The 15,445-nt window shown below is 36.0% G+C and overlaps 1 protein-coding gene across 1 annotated transcript in view; it reads left to right on the top strand.

The window, feature by feature from the left end:
• MRE11 (MRE11 double strand break repair nuclease) overlaps positions 1-15,445 on the top strand; it is a 63,371-nt gene that overhangs the window by 20,680 nt on the left and 27,246 nt on the right. Inside the window, exons 11-14 of the mRNA XM_019657171.1 lie at positions 653-779; positions 3,630-3,730; positions 5,360-5,533; positions 9,594-9,656. Coding sequence (XP_019512716.1) covers positions 653-779; positions 3,630-3,730; positions 5,360-5,533; positions 9,594-9,656 — 465 coding nt within the window. The remainder of the gene's footprint in view (positions 1-652; positions 780-3,629; positions 3,731-5,359; positions 5,534-9,593; positions 9,657-15,445) is intronic.

The following is a 15,445-nucleotide window of genomic DNA, read 5'->3' as shown; positions in this document are numbered from 1 at the left end:
GACTACAAATATGTGGAGGGTTGGCGCCTCTAATCCCCACTTTGTTCAAGGGTCAACTGTATACCTCTTAAAAAGAAATGTAGTATTTGTAAAGGTCTTTCTACCACTATAAACTTGTTTAAAGAGATTGCCTTGAGAGCGGTTCTAAATAAAGCCTGTATTTTAAAGGTAATCGTTTCTCAAAACTCAGATTTGATTCCTTTCCTACATGGATTTTACCAGTATTTATTCTTGTCAAGTGTGAAAGCATATCCCTACGATAGACCAATAAACTAATGCATCTAGGGCCTGCATTTTATTTTGGCGGGGAATTTTCTCTGTTTTGAAAATTTAAAAATTTGTTTAAAAATTCCACCTCATTTTCAGATGGTACTGCTGGTGCCTAGACTGTTAATTTCATCACGGGGAGATGTAATCATTCCTCCACTGTGGGAATTCTTCCTGTATCTTGAGTCCATTAAACACCGTGTTTTGTGTAAGCTTATAAACCTTTGAATCTTTATGTTCTTAGTAGAATAAATGGTATAACACCATCATGATCTTTAAAATGAACTGTAGAACATTAATTTATTAACTTACAAGTGTTGAGCATAAACCTAAATTGAAATGGTCAACTGTTTCCTAGTGTTCAGAGCTTATTCTGTATTTCCAGGTGGACTACAGTGGAGGTTTTGAACCTTTCAGTGTTCTGCGCTTTAGCCAGAAATTTGTGGATCGAGTAGCAAATCCAAAGGATGTTATCCATTTTTTCAGGCGTAGAGAACAAAAGGAAAACACAGGTAAGCTAGTTATTTTTTACAAATTAAAAACTGCTTTTATAGGATTTATGTAAATCTATCTTTAGTAAAAGAAGTATAAAGTAATGGAAAATGTTTTAGTATGATTCTTTCAAATATCTTAGACAAATAAACTGATAGTTGGAATAATTAAATCTGTCTTCTAAAAATTAGATAGCAGTCATTCTTAAACTTGTGTGGATATCAATAAAAAAATGTCAGGCTTTCTCTACAGATACAGTTTTTTAAACAGTGCTGCTTAGTAATAACACACAGACTTTAGAAATTAATTTCTCAAAATGAATATTATTTACTATACACTATTAGTGTTCAGGGAATATACTCTCAAATTTTGCATTATTAAATATTTCAGCTTTAGAGTGTACAGTGATTTAGGAAGACTCCAATCTTTTGAAATATGAGGTGTGCCATAGTTTGATGTTTCTGATGATCAGGTAATTAGTTTCCAATTAAATTTTATAAAAACTAATTGACCTTATTTTAGCATTTATAAAAAAGGTCATCTGACTGAAGTAGTTGACCCTTGAACAACACAGATTTGAACTACGGGTCCACTTACATGTGGATTTTTTTTTTTCAGTAAATATGTACTATACTGTATATATATTTTCTCTTCCTTATGACTTTCTTAATAACATTGTCTTTTCTCTAGTTTACTTTATTGTAAGAATACAGTGTATGGGCAGAGTGGCTCAGTTGGTTATGAGCTCGCTCAAGAGTTTGAGCTCTGAGCAACAGTGGTTAGAGTCCCAGCTCAAGCTAAGCTGCCAACAGGTTGCAGGATGGCTCAGCTGGAAAAAAAAAAAAAAGAATACAGTGTATAATTCGTATAACATACAAAATATGTATTAATCTACTATTTATGTTATTGGTAAGGCTTTCAGTCCATAGTGGCTGTAAGTAGTTAAGTTGGGGGAGAATTGAAAGATACACGGATTTTCAACTGTGCAAGGGGGTAGGCGCCTGTAACCCCCAAGTTGTGCAAAAGTCAACTGTAGAGCTTCTTCATAATAAATATTATCCTGTTAAATATAGAGGCTCTTCTCCTTAGAGCTATTGAGTCAGAATTTTCATAGAAAATTATGGCCCTTGTTTACAAGTAAACTACCTAGGTTTTTATTAACTCAGGTTTAATGGGCTCCTATTTTGAATATTAAATTGTGGTAAAAATTGTGTATGCTGTTAATTCAACCTGAAATGATCATTCAGATATTTAAGTGGAGCTCATAGAATACTGTTTTAGGGGGGAAAAAATCCATATCAGAGAATTACGGTTTTATGCTATGAATTTTAATTAGTTACTTATTGATTTTACTTTTGTTGTCTATTCTTATCAATTCCTTGACATTTTGTGGGCGTAGCATTCATAATACAGAATGTAGAACTAGCACCTTACGTTACTTGAGTTTCATCCATAGTAAGTTTTCTTCTAATGATTCCTTTTTTGTTTAAACATAGATTGCTGAATTGAAACAATGACCCCTTTGTATGTTTTGAAAGACTTTTTTGTTGTTCTAGACAGCTCTGCTGCTTAACTACATCTGTGACATTTTGCAAATTACTTTACCTTTCTGATGTCTATAAAATCAGGATAATAACTGTGCCGCATAGGAGTGTTGTGAGGCTTAGTTGATATACTGTGTGTAAATGGTCCTAACTTAGTGCCTGGCATGGTATAGTGTAGTAATCATACTCATGAATTTATATTAACTCTACTGGCTTGAAATTCAAGAAAGATTTCTGTTCCCTTGTCCTCACCTCACAGGCACACTGAACTTTGTGCCTCTTTACCCTCTAAGCTGTTGCATATACTTTTTCCTCCTCCTAAAATATTTTTTCTTTTTTGCTGAGTGAACCTTACTTATTCTGCAAGTCTTGATTCAGAAGATAGCTGCATTGGATATCTGCACGTTACTTTCAACCTTCTTTGAGAAGAATTAGTTTATTTCTTCTCTGTCTTATTCTGTTCTTACCTCTGTTGTAGCACTAATCACCTTGCATTTGAATCCTCTGTTCTCGTGGGCAGGGACTCTGTCTTTTTATCGGTATGTTTTCAACACCAGGCCTGACACCTAGGCAGTGAATATTGGTTTCCCTGACAGAGGTTATGAGCAGAACAGATACTGGATCCTATGCTTTCTTGACTTCCTCTCCGGTACTCTTTTTATTCTTTACCTACTGTTTTTTGAGACACCCGTCCTGCTTAGGAATGCAGCAAAAGTGCTTTAAGCATACATCTCATTTATCTCACAGAATATTAAAAAGGTATGTACATGAGGGCTGAGATTTAGTTAATAACTTGCACTGTTTTATCGAGGATGTTTTTAAGTGAAAGTGGCTTTTCTGGTTTTGTTTTAAACTGTGAGTATGTGGTGGTGACTGTTAGTACAGTTCTGAGCTACTGGCTTCACTCATCCCAACGCACCAGCAGTTTGACCTCCGATGCTTTTGTTTTATCAGTGCAAATGCCTCTAGAGTGGAAAAAGTAAATAACATCTTAGTATTATTATGAAAGTACAGTAGTTTTGATCTTGAGCACCCCCCGAAATGGTTTTGGGTACCCCGCCAGAGGTCTGTGGACCACCCTGTGAGAATAGTTGCTAAGAGATATACCACTTGGAGATATGGAAGAAAAATACAGACTTTGGTGACAAGACTGTGGCTATTAGCAAAACTGTTATGGTTTTAACCTCAAAATTTACCACATTGAGCAAGCTGACAGTTGATAAAGCTTGGCCATACCTCCTCCACTGAAAGCAACCTGCAGTGAGTTTGGGGGCCCTTTAACATTATAAGAAGTTGCAATTTTTTTCATGGACTTCTTTTTTCTAGGAGAAGAGATCAACTTTGGGAAATTCATTACAAAGCCTTCAGAAGGAGTAACTCTCAGGGTAGAAGACCTTGTAAAACAATATTTTCAAACTGCAGAGAAGGTAATTTAATTACAGTTCACATTTTGAATAATGGCTATTTTATAATAACATTTTAATTTAGAATATGTATAATTGATAGTTTAAATAAAAGGAATGTTTCCATGGAGTAAGTACGATGGCAATTAATTACACTCATTTATAACTACTGTATACCAAGAAAAATTATGTGCTTAATTAATGTTAGTTATTAATATTATTATTGTAGCTATTGCTGATGTTGTTATCCTTTTTCTTTTTAATCTCTGCTACATAAATCTGAATCCAGGATTTACTTTTCTTGCATTTGGATGTAATTTTAGAATTACTTTATTAATAATACAGCCACAGGATGGTGCAGTTACTATTATTGTCATGAGCATATGCCTCTTTAAGATCTCTGGTTATATTAGTATCTTATTGTTGCTGAAACAGATTTCCACAAACACTGTGGTTTAAAACAACACAAATTTATTAACAGCTCTGTAGGTCAGAAATCTGACACTGGTCTCACTGGACTAAAATCAGAATGTCTGCAGGGCTGAGTTCCTTTCTGCAGGCCCTGAAGTCGAATACATTTCTTTGCCACCCTCTAGAGGTGCCCACATTCCGTGGCTCATGGTCCCCTTCTTCCATCTTCAAAGCCAGCACCGTTTTATCTTTCTGGCCATTTTTTTTTTTTTTAAGATTTTTATTGGGGAATTGGGGGAATGGGAACAGTGCTGGGGAATTGGGAGAAGGGGAACAGACAAGTTGATGTCGTTTTGTTCTTCAGTCTAGTTGTGGAGGACGTTGCTTCACTGGCCCAAGTTGGCACCATCATTGCGCTCTTCCTGGGCAAGGCAGATCAGTCGCCGGCTTCTGGATGGCCGCTCACTGAGGCTGCTGGCCGCTCATGCTGGCTGCTGGCTACATACGATAGCCCATGGCAACCCACTGCCACAGGGTCTGCAGCCTACGCCGTCACCGGTGACTCGACTCACAGCAGCCCAGCTCCAGGTTGAGCTGTTGTTCAGCATCTTAGCTGTGGAGGGCAGTGTCACTGGCTCTCATATGTGGGATCCGAACCGGGGCCCTCTGTCATCCCAAGCCAGTTCTTAACCATTGTGCCACTCAGCCAGCCCGCCATTTTTTTTGAGTTGCAGCTCTCATCTACATCCTTTTTCTGCCTCCCTCTTCCACTTTTCAGGATATTGGTGATTATACTGTGCCCACCTGGATAGTCTGTGATAATCTGATTTTATAGCCAGCTGATTAGCAACCTTCATTTCATCTATAACCTTAGTCCTCCTTTGCCATGTAACATATTCACAGGTCTCAGAGATTAGAATGTGGACATCTTTAGGGGGCCTTTATTCTCCCCACCACATTGGTTAACCTAATCTCTCTTAATCATCAGCTGCCACTTCTGGTCTCTGGATCCCAGCCACTCAGGCCTCTGCATTTTCACCTGTCCCGTTTCTCGTTTCTACTTTGCTTTTTCTGGTTCTTAATTCCTGCCCATTGTTTTGTTTTCTTTCCCCTTCAATAACTAGATAAGTTTTTTTATCTTTTTCCCTGGAAATGTTATTCTGTAACTTTCCTTGCTCATATAGAATTATTTTTTAAGGAACAGAGCTATTTTTTACATCCAGATTTGTATCTGTCTTACAGAATGTGCAGCTCTCACTTCTAACAGAAAGGGGAATGGGTGAAGCAGTACAAGAATTTGTGGACAAAGAGGAGAAAGATGCCATAGAGGAATTAGTGAAATACCAGTTGGAAAAAACACAGCGATTTCTTAAAGAACGTCATATTGATGCCCTAGAAGATAAAATCGATGAAGAGGTGAGTAACTATTTTGAGGGGAATAAATCTGTTCAGACAGTCTCTTCTTAAGTGTAGCTCTTGAGTTTCTTTCTGGTAAACCACTAATTAGTTTCTGTGACTTGTTTAGTTTCCTCATCTATAAAATTGAGATCATAAAATGATGAAATTAGAAGCTGTCTAATAAGTGTCTTAAGTATAATTGATACCCAATAAATGTTAGTTTTGTTCCCCGTAGAGAGTGTCTCTTGAAGATCATGAAAGTGCTTTAAAATGAACCTTGTAGGATGAAAATTTCTGCGCATTTCAAATTTTTAGTAAGTTTTGATTGAGATTTTGAATTTCATCTAAAAATACATTTCTCTCTAAGCATAAAAGTAGTGGGAAAAAATCACAGAGGAAAAGCTCTTTAGATTTGACTACATAAAAATTTTAAATGTTTGCATGTCAAATTTTTCAAAAACCAATTAGAAAATGTTGAGATGGAGAAAATATTTGCATGTAGGCAGAAAAAGGGTTAATATTCTTAATTAAGAAAAATACTAAACACTTCAATAGAATAATGAACAAAGGACAGGAATAGGTGGTTCACAAAAGAAACATAAATGGCTAATAAGCTAGACACTATGAAAATGGTGCTTAGCCTAGGATAATCAAAGAAACTCAAAGTTAAATGTCCATTTAGCCCTTGAACAACACAGGGGTTAAGGGCCCTGATCCCTGTGCAGTTGAAAAGCCCCATTTAACGTTGACTCCCCCAAAACTTAACTACAGTGCTCCCTCAATATCCATGAGCCATTGGGTGCAGGACCCCCTACAGAATTCACAGATACCAAACTTCACAGATGCACAAATTCCTTATAAAAACAATGCCTTATATAAACAATCCCTTATGTAAAAAATAGAATAGTGCATACATACAGGACCCTCTGCATCTGTGGACTCCCAAGCATGGGTCGAAAATACTATTTTTGACTTGTAGTTGGTTGAATTCACAGATGTGAAACCTGGTGACAGGGAAGACCAGCTGTATATTTATTGAAAAAAAGGCACATGTAAGTGGACCCATGAAGTTCAAACACATGTTGTTAAAGGGTTAACTGTATTTTTTATTTGTCAAAGCAGCAAGAATTTGAGAAAAAGATTTAGTACGCATCTGGTAGGAGTATCAGGTTTGTCCAGCCGCTCAGAACACTGTTGGCACCTAGTACAGCTCAGCAGTTTTACTTTGACTCATTTCTGTCTATGAATGACTTAGTACTTTCAGTATGTCACATACCAGCTAGAACACTATTATATCCTCTGTTACCTTTTAAAAAATTGTTATTCCTATATTTTCTTTCTGCTGAATCAGAACAAACATGCTGTTATTTCTTTCAACAAACAAAACTCTGGATCCTATTTCCCTTTAGCTACGACTCTATTTCTTTTCTTTTCTTTTTTTTTTTTAAGTTTATTGGGGTGACAATGGTTAGTAAAGTTACATAGGTTTCAGGTGTACAGTTCTGTAATACATCATCTCTATATCACATTGTGTGCCCACCACCCAGAGCCAGTCCTCCTCCCATCACTATTCTTTCTTCTTTTACAGAAGAAGTTGTTGCGTGTGCTGACCTGGTTCTTCTCCCTCCTTTTGCTCTTAAACCCATCTATTGAGGGGTTTTGATCCTGTTATTCCAGCAAAACTACTCATGCGGATGACCTCTGTTGCTACATCCACTGGCAGCTCTTCATCATACATCTCATTTGACATCTTCTTGAGACCTTTTTTTGCATTGACTTTTAGGACTGCACACTCTTCTGGCCTTCTAACTCATTGTATATTCTCAGTTTCTATTGTTGATTCCTCTCACTGCTTCAACACCTTAATTTGGAGTCCCCAGAATTCAGCCCTTGGACCCCTTCTTTTTTTTTTTTGGAGAGGGCAGTGTCACTGGCCCTCACATGTGGGATCCGAACCGGGGCCCCCTCTAGCGTCCCAAGCCAGCCCCCAACCAACGCGCCACTCGGCTGGCCTGGACCCCTTCTTTATCTGCACATTCCCATTGTAATTTCTTCAAGCTTCCTGGCTTTTTAAGTACCATGTTTGGTGGTGACTTTAAAAAATAACCCAGATTCCTCCTCTAAACTCAAGACTTCTGTAGCCTACAGCCTGCAAGGTATTTCCACTTGGATGTTTAATAGATATCTCAGACTTATAGTATTCCCATCTGAATGGCTAATCCTCAGCTCCTGCTCTGTCTGTAGTGTTCTAGTGGAAGCACCATTCTTTTCTTTACTCAGACCAAAATCATTGAAGTCATTCTTGATTCCTCTCTTTCTGCACCTGTATTCTGTCTATAAATCCTTTTGGCTCTACCTTCAGAATATATATAGAATGTGACTACTACTCACCACTTTCATCACTACCAGTGGTCCAATGCATCCCTTGATAAGCCTCCAAACTGGTCTTCCTGTTTCTGCCCTTGCCCTTCCTCCATTCCCTGTTCTGTCCTCAATTCAGTTGGCAGTGATTCTAATGTTTCAGATGAAGTCACTCCTGCTTTTAAAAAAAGTCTTCATAGTTGCTTACAAGGCCATATTAAATCTGGCTTTCTGTTACTTCTTTACCTTCATATCTGCTGTAGCCACAGCAGCCTCCTTGCTATTTTATACCAGGCATGCTTCTGCCCTGGTGCATTTGCACATATTCTTTCTTTTAAGTGGAGTGATTTTCCCCAGTTATTTGCAAGACTCATCCCCTACCTTTTAAAATCTTTGCTCATGCATTACCCTCAGTGAGGCCTTTCATGATCATTCTATTCAGCTGTAACCCTATTTTTCCTGCTTTATTTTTCTCTCAACACTTACCACCTTTTGCAGAGATTTCACGGGGCCAGATATTTGAAAGGACTCACACAAGACTCCACTGCGCATACTCACTTAAGGTTTTTATTTATAGGCAAAGGATATAGTATAGGAAGAAAACGGTATAGGGAGGCATTGGGATCTGAGAGACACCAGACATAAGTTCCCGATGTCCTGTTTGCACACAGTGTACCCTGGATTAAACACCAAGATTTGTATAGAAGTTCCCAGGGGATCTTTTATGCCCCTCTGGTCATATAATCAAGTCATGCCTAACTGGTTGTTTAGTTTGGAAACCGTTATTAAATAAACTGGCCCTGGGAATGCCAGAGGCTCCTCAGAGACAAGGTTAGAACTTTCCCCGTCTACTGTAATTTGATCCTACACACCTTCTAAAATACAATATAACTTTTTTGTTTATTGACTGTCCTTACACACACACACACTCACACACACACTCACACACTCACACTCACACTCACACATACTGTAAGCTCCATGAGGGCAGAATATTTAACTATTGTGTTCTTTGTTGTCTTCTCAATTCCTACAGTTGAGCTTGCTGCATAGTAGGTGCTTAGTAACTAGGATCTGAGTATTATAAATTATTAAATGACTGGAGCTTATGAATGACTGTATAACCATATTATAAGAACCATGTGAGTGGGAACCGATATAAAAGGAATCTCTGGTATCCTTCATGGTAACAGAACCATGGACAGCAAATAGCAAACATTGAGTAGTTGACTTGATAAATTGGCCCTTCAGGGGCCCACCCACTTCAGATACCATTTCACAGAGCCTCCTAGATGTCTGCAGCTGTATGCGCAAAAATGATTTGAGCAATGTAATAAATAATTCAAACCTCTTAAAAGAGAGATTTTAAACTACTTTCCTGGGGGTATAACACCAGTAGAATATTAGAATTTTCCTCTGCAGTCTGACAGACTGTTTTTCAGTGACGTGGAACATTTCCACAGCAGGTAATAAAATTTTGATTAGGGCCAATTTCTTTTTTTTTTTTTTTTAACAGTACATTCCCTTATATTAAAATTTCAGAAAGCCACTGGGAAAATATGACTTCTTAAATCAATCTTTTGTGAGACAAAACTATACTTAAATTTCCAAGTTTTATATAATGGAAATTATCTGTTACTCTCTTGTAGCCCATTATTTTATAATTTACATAAGAGGAATAAGCAACACATTTGTGATATACTCTGTTATAATCCAGGTACGTCGTTTCAGAGAAAGCAGACAAAAAAATACTAACGAAGAAGATGATGAAGTTCGAGAGGTAATTTTTCTGCTGTAAATTTCTATGCTTGTAGGTCAGTTTGTTAAAGTAGAATAACTAGTAGGTTTATTTAGAATAGCCAGTCCACAGGACCTAAGTTTGGTGGATAGGACAGAGCAGGGGGTGGCTGAGGACAGTTTGCCTTTGATTTATTCCAGTTTACAGATATTCTAGCCTACAGATATTCTTTTTTCCAATATTCTCTGTTTTTCCTTTTGCTCTTGTCTAAAACTTGTTTTGTGTGTTTGGGAGTGGGGTAGGGCTAGCATATATGACAACAGCCCTTATTAATCAAAATTACACCTAATTGTTATCAGAGCATCTTATCAGTATAAGATAAAATCTTACCCTACTGAGCTAATATTATTTGGGGCAAAAAGGAAGAAACTTAGTATTTTGGTTAGCAGTGTTATCATAGGTAAATGTAAATGTACAGTGTCCCCTGGCCTTTCTAAAATGTTGAAATTAACTTAATCACCTTCATTTCTGTCTTCTCAGTCTCTGGAGTTTAGGAACTTGAGGTTAGCAACCATTTACTTAAATTTTGGGCCTCTATCTGGTTCTTGGTAATTTCACAATTGAAATATATTTTATTTTCTTATTCTCATTAAAGTTTTATGATTGCCATCTAGTATTTAAAAGTTATTTTATTTATATGCTATTGGGGTTTTGTCTTGATTGTTTTCATTCAGCATTTCATATAGGATCTATTATGGGTAGCCATTTTACTTTATATTAGGATTACGAATATGAAAAAAGGTATAGTGTATGTCCACCAGAGATTCTCAATTTAGTAGGTGAGACAGACATGTAGAAAGAAAATATATTAAACTTTATGACCTGGAGTTTCATCCTCATTGAATTAGTGCAACTGTCCTAATAGTCCATTTTCATTTCCTAAATAATTCAGAACTGTAGCTGTTAGGTGGTGAATTTGAAAGAGTTGAAGCCCTTGACACACCCTCCAATTAGCTTTTACAAATCCCACTATTTTCCCTGTTACAATAAAAGAGGAATTAATAGGAGTCTCCCCACCCCGCCCCCCTTTAAATATTACATTTTGCTTTATTTTAAGCACATTCCTTCGGTAAAAGTCAGTACCTGAGACACTAAGAAGGAAAAGGAAAAGAACCTTGCTTAAGGAGATGGGGACAGATGCTCAATTTGTTTTTTTCCCCTGAATTCTTCCAAAGAAACCCCTGTTTTAGTAACTGATCTTCTGATGTCCACTAGATAATACCACACAGCCTCTGATGTGAAGCAATTTTAGACCCTGACAAAGGAAAAATCAGTTATCAAATAATTCTTTTGTACCATCTCTAGAGTTCAGGAGATGGACTGTAAGCCTTTTTAAATTTTTTTATAAAATTTCCAAGTCTAAATTTGATTTACTTCATAATCTGACATTACATACTTGTGATTTAGGATTTTCGATTGATCCAATAATGCCACTTACCTGGAATTTTAAGAAATAGGAAAGTGATATTTTTGGTGTTGTGTTTTTTTCTTCTGTCTTATTATAAAAGTTTGATATTTTGTTACTCCCTCCCCCTCCAAATTGTGTCCCAGTTTATTAGAATATGTAGAAATATGAACAGTATAGTAACTCAGTTAATAACCTTTGTCTAGAAGGAATATGCTAGGATAATCTCCTAAATGTCTAGCTGTAACTTTCACAGATATCTTTCCCTTGTATTACTTACACTATCTCCATGGAGTAAGATCGGAAATTTGGCAACATAAATTAAACTGGCACTAGTGCCAATATTGACTACAGTTTTTTCTCCCACACTGTGCCTTACATTCTAGCCTTCAGTAATTGATGACAAAACTAAAAGCTACCATCATCCACTAAATTTCATACTCAACATTCCTGACATCAAAGTCATTCTCCTAAATAAATGTATTGGTAGAAACAGAACTGATACCTACGTGGCTTTTTTCATTACTGTTTTCAAGGAGGAAAAGGAAATGGTATTTATTGAATTTTTGCTATCGGCATTACTTATACTATCTCAGTTTCCATTTTACGAATGAGGAGACTGAGGCCTGAAGGATACGTGATGGGGCTGGAGATTTGAACCTGACAATTTCTACCCCCAAGTCTAGACTTTGCCACCATACTATGTCCTATCAGAAATATATATTATAATAACATTAATACAGTGCATAGCCAATGAATGGCTAAAAATCTAAGATTGCTAAAGCTATTATGCATCACACCAAAATCACTGTTCATAATAAGCCCAGATGCAACTGCTGTGCAATTTATATGATGATTTTTGGAAGTTAGGAGGAGGAGGCTGTAGGTTTGGGACCCCCTACCACATTTATTATATTTGCATTCATCTTATAGAGTGCCCATATAATAGAGAGTTTGACAAGTAGCAAGAATGACTGCTATAAAGAAATGATTCCTGGTTCTTAGATTATTTGGCTTAAACTCGATTACCCTTTTAAGTTGAACAGGTTACAGAAATATTTCTTTACAATAGATCCTTTGTGTTTGAAGCCACCAACCTCAGTTGTTCATTAATCTTTTAAAGAGTAAGAGTGAACATTTTATTCAAGGAAGGCAGGAGAGAACGTAACAAATTATCAATATGTGGGAGTTTTCCAGAAGAAAGAACTTTGGGTTTGGATTGTCAGCTTATATTTTAAGACTGGTAATCAGGGCTTCCTAGGTGGTTTTTTTGGCATGCCATGTAGTGTTATAAATTTTTTCATTCTCAGCATACTATTTAGAACTTGATTAATGGAGTTTGAGACTTTCCCAAGCTGTAATTTATAGCTTTGCAGAATCATTTAACTCAGAATATGAATCTCAGTACCCTGCTTAAATTATTTAAACAAAGAGGCAAACAAAAGTATTAGCCTTTTTATTTAGAGAAAAAACATGCTTTAAGGTCTCTTGTTCACATAGAAAAACTCTTAAGTATTTTCTTTAATTATAAATTAATATTTAAATAAAAAGCCAAACAATAATTATTTTAGGCTCTGCAGGCCACATATAGTCTCTCTCTCTTTTTTACAATCCTTTAAAAGTATAAAAACTATTCTTCGTCTGATGCACAGTCTGTAGTTTAGCTGGCCTGTAATTTCTTATGTTCTATCTGAATATGAGGCAGGGCTGATACCCTCTTTCAAACTGTAATACAAAGTACTGTCAACAGAATGAAAAGGCATCCCATGAGATGGGAGAAGGTATTTTGCAAATTGTATATCTGATAAAGGATTAATATCCAGAATATAAAGAGCTCCTAAATTTTAACAACAACAAAACAACCCAATTTAAAGGTGGACAAAGGACTTGGATAGACATTTTCCCAAAGAAAATATACATATTATCAATAAGCACATGAAAGATGTTCAACATTACTAATCATTAGGGAAATGCTGATCAAAACCATGAAACACCACTTCACACCCCGTAGGATGGCTATTATCCAAAAACTAGAAAGTAACAAGTATTGGCAAGAATACGGAGAAATTGGAACCCTTCTGTATTGCTGGTGGGAATATAAAAGCTACTATGGAAAGTAGTATAATGGTTCCTCAAAATATTAAACATAGAATTACTACTATATGATATAGCAATTCCATTTGTGTATTTACCCAAAAGAATTGAACAGATATTTGTACACTAATGTTTAAAGTGTTATTCACAATAGTCAACAGATAGTAATAATCCAAATGTCCATCAAAAGATGAATTGATAAACAAAATATGATATATATAGATATACATATACACATATATGTATATATCCAGCAGAATATTATTTAGCTTTAAAAGGCATGATATTATGATATATACTACAGCATGAATGATCCTTGAAAACATTATATCTAGTGAAGTAAGGCAGACACAAAGGACAAATATTGTATGATTTCACTTATATGAGACACCTAAAGTAGTCAAATTCATACAGAACATAGAGTAGTGATTACCAGGGGGTTGGGGGTACTAGGGAATGGGAGTCATTGTTTAATGACCGGAGTTTCAGTTTGGGATGATGAAAAAGTCGTGGAGCTGAATTATGGCAGTGGTTGCACAACAGTGTGAATGTACTTAATGCCACTGAACGATACACTTAAAAATGGTTAAAATGGTAAATTTATATGTTATGTATATTTTACCACAATTTTAAAAAGTGTAATACTAGGATAGTATATTTTCAAATCTCACAAAATATTGGGTTGTCGGAAAAGTCATGACGTATTTTTTCTATGTTTTTCATTGCAAAAATGTGTCATGACTTTTCCGACAACCCAATAGTATATGGAAACATCATCTTGCCATTGGCTCTAGACACTCATGAGGTAAATTCTTAGAAGTAATGTACTTCAAAGATATCAGTAAAGTCTGTTGCACAGAAAAGTCAGAGTTAAAATACTATTTGAATGTAATGTTTTGAGTTGATAAAATGAAGATATTTAGACAAAAAGAAAGTACAAAATTTGGAAATGATGGTAATTCATTTCACGAAATAATCATAAAAACGCATATGCATTTAAAATGTTGCTAGATTCTGCCAAATTGTTCCAAAGGTGTCAAACCAGTTTACATTCCAAACAGTAGTATTTTGGAGAGCTTGTGTGCTCACATCTTTGTCATCATGATGTATTACTACTTCTTGATCTTTATAAATCTAAGGGGTGGGATTATTTCTTGTTGTTCTTTTTAATTCATTGAACTGTCATTACTGGTGAGTCTGAACAGTTTTTATGTTTATAAATCACATTTATATGGAACACCTGGTCATGCTTTTTGCCCAGAAATTTTCTTTTTGGCTAGAGTAGGAGTCGGCAAACTTTTGAGATGGAACATATCCAAAGAGCCACATGTGGCTTGCAAGCCGCAGTTTGCCGACCCCTGGGCTAGGGCATTGGTCTTTCCCTAATTGATTTGTAAGAACAGTCACGTGAAAGTGTGTGCACAGTATGTGTGTGTGTAGCATATTTAGGATTTTTGTCATGTAAGAAGGATCCATCTATTCCTGAGGGGTGTTTTTGTTTTTTAAATCCAGAACGAGTGATGAATTAAATGCATTTTTAGCATCTGTGGAAATAAGCATGTGGGGGTTTTCCTCCTGTGTTCTATTAATATGGTGAATTATTCATATTAATACATATCCTATTACTAACCCATCCTCAGTGTCACTTTGTAAACCTCCTGGTAATGGGTATACTGGTCTTTCAACATGTTCCTGGATCTTCTTTGTTTGCTTTAATATTTCTAAGTAAAATACTGTAATTTTCTTTTTGCGCATGCAGTCCTTTTGTCAGTTTTCAGCAGTCATGTTCTGCTAACTTTATAAAAAGAAATGGAAACTTTCTTTATGCTCTGGTACTATTGAAATAGCTATGGAATTACCTGCTCTTTGAAGATTCGGTAGAATTTACTTGTGAAATTGTGGAGTTGTCTTGTTGGGGAGTGTAGTTCTTTTAACAATTTTCTCAAAATTTTCTTTGATAATTGGTATGTTGAGACTGTCTTTTCTTGACTCTGGTTAGGTGATTATTTTCCAAATTACTTAGAATTGAGCAGAATATTTTGTCATGGTTCTTTAAATTTTCCTTGGACCTTCCCCCCGACTCCCATCATTCTCATTTTTTTTGCTTTAATTAATTCATTGCTTTCATTGTTTCGTATGTTCTGACATGCATTATCTTTATTATCTTTATTTTCTTTTTTTTTTATTTTTTTTTTTATTGTTAGTTTCAGGTGTACAGAACAATGCAATAGTTACCCTTTTCACCCTCACAAAATAACAACCCCCCTCCCCC

This window comes from Hipposideros armiger, unplaced genomic scaffold, assembly GCF_001890085.2.
Source record: "Hipposideros armiger isolate ML-2016 unplaced genomic scaffold, ASM189008v1 scaffold_274, whole genome shotgun sequence".
Classification (NCBI taxonomy): Eukaryota; Metazoa; Chordata; class Mammalia; order Chiroptera; family Hipposideridae; genus Hipposideros; species Hipposideros armiger.
The sequence above is the reverse complement of the archived record's forward strand: the minus strand, read 5'-3'. Positions and strand labels throughout refer to the sequence as shown.